This window comes from Pinus tabuliformis, chromosome 4_2 (assembly GCF_031772625.1).
Source record: "Pinus tabuliformis cultivar Carrire ecotype Pingquan chromosome 4_2, CPIR1, whole genome shotgun sequence".
Lineage (NCBI taxonomy): Eukaryota > Viridiplantae > Streptophyta > Pinopsida > Pinales > Pinaceae > Pinus > Pinus tabuliformis.
Window position 1 is genome coordinate 1034294206 of NC_142304.1, and position 12979 is coordinate 1034307184.

The 12979-nt window shown below is 35.6% G+C and overlaps 1 protein-coding gene across 2 annotated transcripts in view; it reads left to right on the forward strand.

The window, feature by feature from the left end:
* LOC149173151 (enhancer of mRNA-decapping protein 4-like) overlaps positions 1-11268 on the forward strand; it is a 105105-nt gene extending 93837 nt beyond the window's left edge. The window contains exons 10-12 of one of the 2 annotated variants that reach the window (XM_089424513.1): positions 9742-9912; positions 10036-10194; positions 10285-11268. In XM_089424513.1, coding sequence (XP_089280639.1) covers positions 9742-9912; positions 10036-10194; positions 10285-10590 — 636 coding nt within the window. In that variant the 3' untranslated portion in view covers positions 10591-11268. The remainder of the gene's footprint in view (positions 1-9741; positions 9913-10035; positions 10195-10284) is intronic. The other variant, XM_089424514.1, reaches the window with a different exon arrangement.
* The last annotated feature ends 1711 nt before the right edge of the window (positions 11269-12979 follow it).

Genomic DNA, 12979 nt, shown 5'->3' on the forward strand with positions numbered 1-12979 from the left:
AGAGCTATCGAGAGCCCCTCCCCCGCTTGCCATCCCTAGATTAAATTATTAACCTTGATTATATGTTAAAAAAGATTTGATTTATTATTATTTTCACTTTATTATTTATTTATATTAATTTTTTTTTTTTCACTTTTGTTATTTTTTAATGATTAATTAATTTTATTATTACTGTTATTATTTTTAATTACATCTCAGACTGAGTCTTCCTTTCATCGCTTTTTACTCTTTTTCAGTTTGAGTAATTTCAATTTATTGTTACAGTATATAGACTTTAGTATATACTATTTTGCTTAGTACTAATCAGATTCTAAAATAAGGAAACATTTATTTAAATCAATGTAGATTCTAGATTGATGATGATCAATATAAATCAATGTAGGTTCTAGAATGATAATTGATGAATTTAAATCAATGTATACAATACTTAACTATTTTTATTTTATTGAATCATTTATGATGTATGAATCAATGTATTTTAATATTGAATTTGAATTTGAATTATATACACACATACACACCACTTGATGTCCATCATCCCCTGAATTTCCCTAAAATTTCGGGGTGCTTCCACATGCCCCCTTGTGCCCCATCCCGAAGACTTGGTGGAACATTGCTTAGTTCTCAAAGATTTTGAAGAAGCATTTTATTTGTCTGTGTTTTCTTTATCAAGTGATTATGGTTATTGAAACTTTTGAAAACTGTGTCATTTGAAATGCTTTCATTCTCTGGTGTGTATGGTTGCATCAACTCTTGGAATTTTTGTTTTATGGAGCAAGAAAATGCTATTACATCCTCCTCTTTTGATATTGTAGATACTTATTACCAATTTTTATTACTGATAGAAACTGGTAGTTACAAGAACACTCAAAAGATTCATATCTCCATAGAGAAATTACAAGACTTAGAAGAACAACACGATCTCCACTGAGATAGACTGCTGTGTAATTAAAGAGATGAATATCCTTGCATAGCAAGTGAAATCTGTAGGCTACCTGGCTCACAAAGAAGACTCAGTGTAAAGATCAACACCCAAGATTAACACCCACACCAATCCTAAAAGATCCGGCCACTTTAGGTTCTTCCCTATGCTCGCACATAGAGACGCAGGTTCTCAAATCTTTACTCTAGACTTGACTCGAATGCCTTCACCTTGGCCTTTGCCCTCCTTAAATAGCTCATTCTACCAAAATCCACGTGAATTTTATGACTCGAAAGTAAAGATTCGTTCAGATTGATTATCCGTGCAAGGAAATCAAATCTTTTATGAAGTAAATCGTCCGTAAAAGGAAGGATTTGATGGTCCCGTGCAAGGGTATCACAATCCTTATAGTTATTATGTGACATAAAGAAAGTAAAATGTCAGGAATCATTGCTTTCGGGTAACATCGGAATGACATCCGTGCAGAGATTCACAGACATACCTAGTACTAAGTGCAGGTGTGTACAAAATGGAGATTCTTTTACGAAGAACCCATGAAAGAAACGTCTAACACCATTGTCGGTTAGAAAGACTTTATAGTACAAAAAATGACACTTGTGGATGAGTATAATAACTATGTCGGAAATGATCTATGAGATGTGTGGAAAAGAATTGAACTGTCACTTCCTTTTCAGATTCCCAAATCTTATTTTCATGATCTTCTGGTGGTAGGAGAAAGTTAACTTCTTCAAAAGGATTATTGTTCGGATCTGATTGTTGGTGAAAATCATTATATTCCATTCTGGTTCCATCAGTACTTGAGACAAGTTGTCTTGCACAAATCCTTTGGGCTACAAACCAATGAGTATGACCGCATCTTCTTATTGCATTTAGAAAAGCAATATCTTCTATTTCAATGAGATCTTTAAGGCTTTTATACAAAACTCTAGTATGGAGTGTGCCAGGTGCAGAGAATCCATCAATCTTTAATCGGGTGAATTGATAGGGCATTGTAAGGATAGCACTGAGACCGTAGATTTTCCACCAACCTTCAAACCAATTAGGAAAAGGATCTTCTTGATTCATTCTTTCTGTTGGCCAATCTTCATAGCTGAAGTCAAATTGTAGATGATAGAAGAAGTTAGATGAGATATTTTCTAAATTCATCATTTGGAAGAAGACAGACTTTTTTCTCTCTGGATCAAAATCAGTTCTTCTAAAAGGATTGTTGAACTGTCTAATTGTGAGTCTGCAATTTCCAATTTTTTATCATCTTCATAATAAATTTCATAAGAAATGTTTCCAATATGAACCAAATAATCAAGTTCTTGAATGGCCAGATAATTTTCAACTTCTTGATCATCCCAAGTCCAGAGATTGGGAATACCTTCTCTCCACCTTATTTCTTTTACTGGGTACCAATCATCATCATGATCAGATAGACTGGTATTACTAATATTGTTATATCTGACCCATCCAGGAGTGTTTTCTATTTCAACATAATCTTCAACTCTTCTTATGAAATTGCAGGATAAAGAATGAATAGAATTCTTCCCTAGGAATTCCCTAGATAGCATATCAGCGAAATAATTCTTATGACCAGGGATGAATTCAATTTCAAAATTGCATTGACTGATGTCATCATCCATCTTACCATTGCAGCATCCTCAAAGTCACATTTCTAGATGGCGAACTTTAATGCCTGACAGTCAGTTTTTACTAAAAGCTTTGTATAGATCACAAAGTCTTTGAACTTTTCAATTCCCAAACAGACCGCTCTGAGTTCTTTTTTGAGGCTTGCCCAGTGTGTCTGAGTTGTAGACCATAATGCAGAGGCATATTGGCAGATTTCTAGTGATTCTTTCCTTTTCTCTGGATTTGTTTGGCAAAGAATAGCCCCCTATCCAATATTACTGGCGTCTGTCATGATTACCTTTTTCCAGTGTTCTTGTATTGGACTTAAAGGCTGAATTCTGCGGATTCTTTCTTTGATCCTTTGAACAGCTTTCGTGCATTCTTCATTCCACGGGATAGGTTCTTTCTGTAACCTTTGATTCAAAAGTTTCCTTTCTTGGGCACAATGTTGTAGAAACTTGGATACATACTTAAGGCTTCCTAGAAACCTCTGCAACTGTGTTTTGTCTAAAATTTCATCAGGAAAATTATCAATAAAATCTAGACTCCTTTGGATTACCTGGTAAGAGCCAAACTGTATATTGTATCCCAGAAAGTCTATCATTGTTTTGAATAACTTCATCTTTGATTCAAAAAGAACTATTCCTTTTTCTTTTACTCTCTAGAGGAACATCTTCAAATGCTTGATATGAGCAGGAATGTTCTCTGAATGAATTAAAATATCATCATTGTATTTTTTAAGAAAATCTTCCATACCTTCAAAAGTTTCATCCATGATGCGCTGAAAGGTTGAAGGGGCATTTATCAATCCAAAAGGCATTATGTTCCATTCAAAATGACCTTCTGGTACTGAAAAACAGTCTTCCATTTGTTTGATTCCTTGATCCCTACCTGCCAAAATCCTGACTTTAAGTCAAATTTAGAAAAAATCTTTGATCTAGAGATCTGTGCCAAGATAGTTCTGGTTTTGGAAGAGGATAGGCATCGTAGTCAAGTAAATTATTCAGAGGTTTATAATTTACTACTAGCCCGGGTTTTCCTCTGGCTACTTCAACATGCTTGTTAACATAGAATGCAAAACAAGCTATGGGACTCTTACTTTTCCTGATCAAACCTTTCTGTAAGAGATCTTTGATCTCTTTTTTGCAGAGAGTTAACTGCTTCTGATTCATTGGAATGGCTTTTGATCTTCTGAGCTTCCCATTAAAATCCTTTTTCAATGGTAGCTCGACTTCATGCTTATGTACATGCCAGAAGGCATTAGGATCCTCTGAGCAACATTCCAAAAACTTGTTCCTGAGATTTACTATTTCTTTATCAAATTTTCCTTGTTCAATATTTTCATCTATTCTGAGGATTTCTTTCTTCTTTTCCATCTTTGCCAGCAAATTTTCTAACCTTTCAATCCGTTTTATCTTGTTAGGTGAACTTGAATTTATGAAAGGAAAAAACAATTCTTTACCTTCCAATTCCAGAAAATAGCCGAATCTCCTTGTTTGTTGATCAAACTTTGCTCCATGTTTTTGGAAGTTTTGAAAGAAAGGTGTTCCTAAGTACATTGCGCAATCCATACTTGTGACAATTGGACAGACAACTTTGATTCCAATGGATTCTGTGAGAAAGATATCAACTGATACTTCTGAAGTGGTTTTGATATCTCCGCTGGCTGTTGTGACTTTTGGACAACTTGTAGGTCTTAGAAGATGAGATTCGACAACTGAATTATTTACAATATTGAGCCTGGCACTGGTATCCATGAGAACTTTCCAGTATTCAAATCTGGTACCAATTCATACTTTGAGCTTAATGCAATAGATCTCATCACCAATAATTTGATTGCATCCTAAACCATTTCGATCTTCTTCTGTTTCTTCATCATAATTATGTTCATGAATTTCCACTCCTTTGAAAGGTTTCTGATGATAAATATAATTCTGTGTCTGGGCTGAGAAAGAAGGTTGCGTTGAACTGGATCCTTGTTCATTTTTAGCTTTCATTCTTCTGAGTTGACAGTCTTGATGACTTTCAATACAGAGCCTTCGGTTCTCCTTCACTGTCTTTCTCAGTTCCTTTATTGCTCTATGGATGCTAGGCAAGGTTTGCGGTAGATCTTCACCAAAATCTTCTTGCCTGAATTGCCTTGTCAAAGCTTCTACTAAAAAAGGAGAAGCTGGTGGCACATATCCTCGGTTAGGATTATTCTGATTTGCTGTTTTTGAATTTAACTGATTCACCAGCAATTCTTTATACATTTCTTTGTACTGGGGATCTGTGGCTGCCATCATTTGTGCAAACAAATTTTTTGTTTGTTCCTCTGTCTTTGGTTGTTTCATCATATTTAGGGAATGACATTGGCAGACATCTGGATCACTGCAATCACAATTATCTTTAAAACATTCCACACAATGGGGATCATTGCAGTATTCATCCTCAGAACCAGAAGTGTTAGAATCAGAGTTAAATCTATTTACATAATCTGATTCTTCTTCACTAGTGATTTCTTCACAGCTATAAGGCAAATTCAAATAATTTACTTTTCCAGATTTATTTCTGTAGAAGATTTTCTTCTTACCTTTCTCTGGTTTATATTTTTTTCTGTCTTTTTGTAAGTTTGGACAGTTTGGAGAAATATGTCCTTTCTTTCTTTCTAAAGTATAGCTGTGTCTTCTTGTAGTCCTTTGGTTTTTTCTGATGGATAATTCTTTTGCTAGAAAAATTCTTTGAAGAGTGCTTCTTTTTCTTGTAAGCACTTTGTTCCCTCCCCTCTGAATTTTTAGGGGCAGAAAGATGCCATTGTTTGCATAATTGTTGATAGCCATGCGGCTTTCTCGGATTTGTGGCTGCTCTTGCAATCTTCATTTGTGAGCAGAGTTCAACAATTATTGCCTTAACTGCTTGCCTTATTACTCCGAATTTATAGTCACTGATTTTTCTAGGCAATTTGGTGACTATTTCTTGTGAAACCCATAATGGTAAAGAAGAGATGAATATTTCTTTCCATTTTGGTTCAAGAATGAGTTCAGGAGATAGAGTGTGCAACCTATGTAGGAACTCATTAAAATATTCATCAAAATGCTGCATATTATGGAGTTTCATAGCAACCAAAGTAATAGCAGTTAAATCATTGTTAATCTGTGGAAACCCAATGAAATTTACAGTGATGCCATAAAGTAAACAACCAATCATATTGTTTACAGGGAGTGATGTTGTAGGGTCCATGTACACACTTCCATCTGCATTCAGAACTTGTGAATTTTCCCATGTATTTAACAGAGTGGGATCTTTCAATGTTTCAGCTTTTAACCACGAGTCTAAAGATCCTTCAAACCCACCAATAATTCTTCTGGTAGAATTAATGGGTCCAATATCATCAGCCAAATAGGTTCTATAACAAACAAGCATAGAATGCATGACTGACAAAACTTCTGCCTCAGTGCAATTATCTATATTCCACGAATATGTGGAGGATGCAGACCAATCTTTATGATATTCAGATTTCATCAAGTCTCTTCTGTCTGGGGTAGGAGTCCAAGTAGAATTCCATGTAGATCTAGATGTGGTTGCATGGACCGTATTGTCTTCAGGGATGTTAAACTGAATTTTGTCTTGAGGAGAAAAATTCTGTACATAATCCTCAAGTTTCTTCAAGGAAGGTTCTTCATCATCTATCTCTATCTTATGCAAACCTGTATCTTCTTTCTCTTCTTCATCGTACCACTGTTTTTTCGCTGTTTCTTCTTCTTTTTCACTTTCCTCTTCTGCTTTCTTCATATTAATCCATTCTGTGAGGGAAGAACTGGTTGATGTACTAGGATGTGAGGAAGTTATGGGGTTTGATTTTAGATGTCCAAAATAACTCGGGGCAGCAAAAAGACTGTAAGGATAAGAGGCTCCTGGTTTGGGAAACTCGATTTCTACAGGCTGTTTTATAAGGCTTGATATTGAGCCAGAGGTAGTGGATTTGTAAGAGTCTGATGAAGGCTTCTTTTTCAATAAGTCAATGGAATTGGAAACATTCAAAACTTGTTTTTTAATAACATCAAGACTGGAATTCACTTTAACAATTTCTTTTCCATGAACTATAGCTGCATCAACTATCTTTCTTTCTGTAGATATTCTGAGCTTATCCAGGCTTTCAGCTATATGTTTATCATTTTCTGCTAAAGTCTTGACATTATCATTCAAACAAACCAAAGCATAATCCTGCTTTTGCAACATTCTATTCATTAAATCTTTCAGAATGTTATTCATCTCTTCTATGGATTTATGTCGGTTTCTCAGATATTTTTCCAAACTGGAAAGAGCAAGATTAGTCCAGTTTGTGGCAAGGACAGAGTCTTTCACCGAGTCCTCTGTCTGGATTGGGAAAAGTTTGAAGATTTTCCCATCATTTTTTCTGATAACAAAATTTTTCCATGGTGGAAAATCATTGTCAGTTTCATAGATCTGTCCGTCAAAAAGTTCCCATTTATGTTTTGCAGGGGAACCAGATCTAATCATGTTTACCTGCAGGCAACTGCAAATATCTCTTATTAATTTTTCTCCTTTTGTCCTTATGGCCTGCAAATCTTTGGGCAGGTTAGGTTTGGATAACATGCTTTGTATTTTTGGAGAAAATTCTAGAGTCACAAGAGGAGATGGAATAGTAACAGGATTGGATTCCATCTTTTCTGCTACAAAATTATCAACATTTAGAATCCTCTTCTGTCTAGCCTGGTTTAAGAAATTTTTTCTCAAGGATTCCTCTATCTGATTAGAGGAAGGATAATACCACTCATAAAAGGAAATCCATTGATTGTTGGATTTCATCCATTTTTTCCATTCCTCATTTTTCTCACTGTTGAATTTTTTCCTTTCTTCTTTAGGCAGCAGTCTGAGTTCTTCAACATATCTATTTTCAAATTTATGAGTGAAAATGTCCCAGTTGAACATTTTCTTCTTCCATTGATTGTCATGATCATATGGACTAATTCCTTTATAGATTTTCAAAAATGCAGTAATTTCATTGTCTGAAGGAATTTCCACATGCCTTGGAATTTTATTTTTGGGATTTTTCTGTATGATGGAATTTCTGATCCATTTGTGAATCCTAAACCCTGATGGCTGTTTTTCTGTGTTGATTGAATAATTATTTCTTCATGAATGTTGAAGAAATTTGTCCTAGTGTATCCTTCTTCAGATTTACTTTTATCTGGTATAAAAGTAATCATATTTATCCTCCTTCTGTCTTCTTCAATATTGCCATGTGGATTTGGTGGTTGTGAAGAGAATTGACAGAAGGTTTTAGAGCAATGAGGATGGTCACAGATGACAGCTAGGGAGTTACCGGAGGAAGCAATTTCACTCGGAACTAACCTCTTTACAGTGTCTATAAATGTAGGATCAACTGAGAATGTGGGAGTAGTATTTACAGATGTAGAAATGTTAACAGAAGGTCCACCACGCTCGGTTCGTGACTCTGGAAAGATGGTATGGACATTACCATCTCTGGTGGTAAAGATTGTGGAGGAATTTACAGGAGATGGTCGAGTAGGTTTTCTAATGGATTCCCATTTAGTAACCCATTCTGAAGGAGGTTTTAATTCAGATCGAGGAATCATCTGGGGGGCAATAAGATTCATGCCATAATCATGGGTAATCAAAGTGGTGAATTCAGATTGTGATGAGACGGATTTAACCATAGAAGGAGTAGTCTTTTTGTAGAATTTGACTACTGAGGACCACCAGATGGCTATGTTTTTACTATCATCATCAAAATCATCATAACCATGTGTTTGCAATCCTAACATCAAAGCATTTATAGCATTTGGATCTGTTAACGCTATGGAGAAATCAGGAAAGCATGACCATGAGGCTGGGCCATAGGCAAGAGTCCCTTGACATCCACCAATGAGGGCCTTAGGAAAAGTTCTCCATCTCCGATAAAAAACACAAGAGAAAAAGGCAACATCTTGACCTTTTCTGTGTAGAGGCTGAATACCTATTTGGACATGGCCAAAATGGGCAAAATTATAACCTGCTTTTCTGGCAGCGTCAAACTCAGGTTGATTTATAATATTCAGAGAATGAAGGATATTGTTATTAGAAGTCGTTTGCAAGACTTCCTCTTTGACCTTATATCTCCAGAACTGGATGGAGTCCAGTAATCCTAAATTCTTATAAACATTTTTCGGGTCTACTTTTGGAAGAGTCCAGGAATCAGATGCAACAGGCTCTGAGAATAGATTAACAGACTTATCAAGAACTATAGATTCTGTAACATTTGAGTTTCTTTTCTCGATATTTGCTTCTTCTTGTTCTTTTAGAATTTCTTCAAATGACTTATCACCGAATTCATGGCGAGAACTAGATGCAGATAAAGAATCCATAACAGTGTGAAGAAATACAAGTATAGCGGAAGATAATTAACTTATGCAGCTTCAGAGTAAAAGACAGAAATCTTCAAAATGCTGTGTACCAGATTTATCAGTATTACGATCGCAAACAGAGCAGGTTTCACGGCTCCTCTTGGAAAGAAGTTCTAATCTCCTAGTCTTCAAATGCCATAGACGCCATCCCCGGCTTGACAGGCAACAGACATTATCGAGACTCAAACAAACTCAGATGTTCCCAACAGTATGCTCAAACGAAATACAACATGGCTCTGATACCATTTTATTACTGATAGAAACTGGTAGTTACAAGAACACTCAAAAGATTCATATCTCAATGGAGAAATTACAAGACTTAGAAGAACAACACGATCTCCACTGAGATAGATTGCTGTTCTCTATACCATTTTATTACTGATAGAAACTGCTAGTTACAAGAACACTCAAAAGATTCATATCTCCATAGAGAAATTACAAGACTTAGAAGAACAACACGATCTCCACTGAGATAGACTGCTGTGGCATTAAACAGATGAATATCCTTGCATAGCAAGTGAAATCTGTAGGCTACCTGGCTCACAAAGCAGATTCAGTCTAAAGATCAACACCCAAGATTAACACCCAAGATATTACACAGTATGAGTACAAAGTGTCTTGTTATATTTTCTAATAGTAAGACACTTTTGGCTACGAAATTGAAAACTAAATGCCTCCAAATTTAAATGTTTGTTCTCGTTCTATATTAATTTTCGAGTGTGATTTTTCTGAAAATCAGATGTTCTAGCATGAGTAACAACTTCTTTGTACTCACAGGATGCTGTTGCATCTGCGTCGTCTCTTGCACAATCACTTAAAGGTGAATTAGCTGACGGACAGCGGAGATTATTAGCTTTAGCAGAGAGTGCGGGAGCAAGTTCAGCACGTTTACCTGCTTTCAATACCAAACAAGGCAACAGTGGTCTGGGTGGCTTGCCTGATAAGAAGGTATTTGATTGTCATTTCTTATAGTTCAAGTACGCCATGGGTTATAGTTTCAGTATGGTTGTATAGATTTAAATCAGCAGTTGAGGTTCTCTCGAGCATCTTTTAATTCATGTCACCTGACAGCTACATTTTTTGCAGGCAATTTCACTTAAACACCTGGAGGAGTCCCTTGATCCTACAAAAGAACTTTCCAGATTGATGTCTGAGCGCAAATTTGAGGAGGCTTTTCACAAAGCACTTCAAATGAGTGACGTTTCAATAGTTTCATGGTTATGTACTCAGGTATGCCTCTTCTTAACTCGTAACTTGTTGGGTTCAAACTTCATACTATATAATGAGTACAAGATCAACTAATTTATAATTTTTTAACAGGCTGATCCACAATCTCTGTTTTCAATGGTTCCACTTCCGCTGAGCCAAGGGGTGCTGCTTTCGCTTGTTCAACAACTCAGCTGTGATCTTGGAAAAGACACTTCTAGAAAACTGGTTTGGATAAGAGAGGCTGCTCTTGCATTAAATCCAAATGATCCAATACTTGCACACCATATGCGGCCAATTCTTGGAGATCTTTATCAGAACTTGCATGGACAAATGCTTATCACTAGTTCAGGAGGGGAAGCAAGTTCCATTCGATTAGTGCTCCATTTGGTGAATTCTATATTAACAGCATGTAAATGACTAGCAGCTGAATTTCCTGTATTATGAATATATGTGCTGTAGACAGATAATGAGGCAGATTTCAAGACTTGGCATCGTGTATAGTATGAGGGATGGGAAGCTCAGATCTATGTTGGGGTGTATTTACTTGCAGTCACGTCTGATCCATAGGTTTTACTCGGAGTTAGTGAACATTTTTAAGGACAGAAATTTTTTAATTGATATCATTGGTTGGTGCTTCTTGCATTCATCTGGAGCTTCCCTCTCTACTGGAAATTCCAATAGATGCAAGCATCGTTTAAAATTTTAGGGTGTGTGTTGTAGTCTGCCAAAAGGGCAACTCAATCCTTTTTACTACACCTTACTGGGAGAATGGTATTACTGGTCTGAGCTTCGTAAGAAGTAATTGCTGTAGCTTTAGAATGTAACTTAGTTTGCCCAATGCCGGTCCCTTCTTTGGTACAGTTCTAGTTTTAGCAATTTTTTTAGTAGGATCAATTCACCTTAAGGTTAATGTGTAAGTTTTCCAGGAACAACTTTGATTGGAAGCAAGCTCTTTCCTTAGGTGGCATAACTTTGATAACATGAGAAGTGGTGGTGGTGCCAAAAATTAAGTCAGCATTCTGCTATTTTCTCATAGTTACATTTATTGCCCGATTTGTTGGATTTAGATGTAAAGTCACGTTTTACTTTTGTTTAGTGTTTGTACTCCATTCACAAGGTCTTCCCGTTTATGGGTACTTCATTCCTTACATGAAAGTGAAAAACAGCTTAAAAGGAAATATTCTGCATGTATCGTTCGTTTGGTTAATTATTGGGCATATAATAATGCAGAAACTATGTATCAAGGGAGTCTTCAATAAAATTACAAACATTCAAGCAAAATTTGATCAGATTATGCCAGTTGGAAAATTGAGTTTTAAAGAAATTCGTTCAAAATAGCCGACTTATAAATGCCCAATAAACCTTTCTCGACTCTAGATTTCGTTTGGCTAATTATTGGGCATATAATAATGCAGAAAATATGTATCAAGGGAGTCTTCAATAAAATTACAGACGTTCAAGCAAAATTTGATCAAACTATGCCAGTTGGAAAATTGAGTTTTAAAGGTATTGGTGCAAAATAGCCGACTTATAAATGCCCAATAAACCTTTCTCAACTCCAGATTTTTTTCATATTGGCTTATTACTATTTAGTGATAATGATGGATCCATGCAGTTACAGTTAAATTTAAAGGATTCCCAATAGGTGTTCGCATTGGACTGCTTGATACACCGATCTATTACTGCACACTCATGACAACAATGTTAGGAACATCCTTTTACAATGGAGGTATATCATCCAAGAATAAACTAAATAATTGAAATTGTTATATTTTGCATTCGAAAGTGATCACTTGTGTTTTGTTTGGTATATACTCGGTACAAGCCACATGTCGTTTGTTTGGAATATCCTCAGATCAGCCTATAGGCTTTGCTTCCTTTTCAAGCATAAAATATTGTGGAAAAAAATGTGTCATGGTCGTGTTCAATAAAATTATAAACTCTCGAACAAAATTTAAACTTCGCCAACTGGAAAAAATAGTTTTGAAGTACCAACTGATAAATGCCCAATAAAAATCTCTATTGTGTAAGATGTTCTTGAAATTTGCTTATCACTGTTTAATGGCAATGACAGATTCACAGTCACAGTGCAAATCAATGGAGGTATTGCCTAGGGGAGTTCCCAGATCTACTATTCTACATTTTGTTGCAAAATTTTAGCTATATCCTTCTACAATAAAGGGGTATCATGCAAGAATAAACTAAAGAATTGAAATTGGTACATTTTGCATATGACAGTTTATTCCTGGCATATGCTCAATACAAGCTAGCTGTCTTTTGTTTGCCATGTCCTTAGATCAGTCTACTTGTTTTGAACTGCGTTTATCAGCGTACACTAATATAGAGAATATGCCTACTGGCTTTGATTGCCTCTTCAGGCATGTAATGATGTAATAAATAAAATTATAAATGTGCGGTAAAAATTCGGTTAAACTCTGTCAATTGGAAAACTTAGTTTTAGGGATATTCGTTTAAATAGGTACAGATCAATACCCAAAAAGAATTATTGATTCTATGTAGAGATATTTTTGACATTGACTTGTTACACGTGATGATATATCCTGGTAATTGCTATGTAAATCAATGGAGGTATTACTGAGAAAGGTTCGCAATGCAAAGTTGGATACACAGATCTAATATTGTACTCTTGATCATAAAGTTGTATGCACAGATAAGGATTCTACACTTACAATAATTCTAGATACATCTTTCTACAATGAAGGGTGTATGATTTAGTAATAATAATTGAGATTTGCATTTAAATCCTGTGTTTTGTTTGACATATGCTCAGTGTTGGCTACCAGTG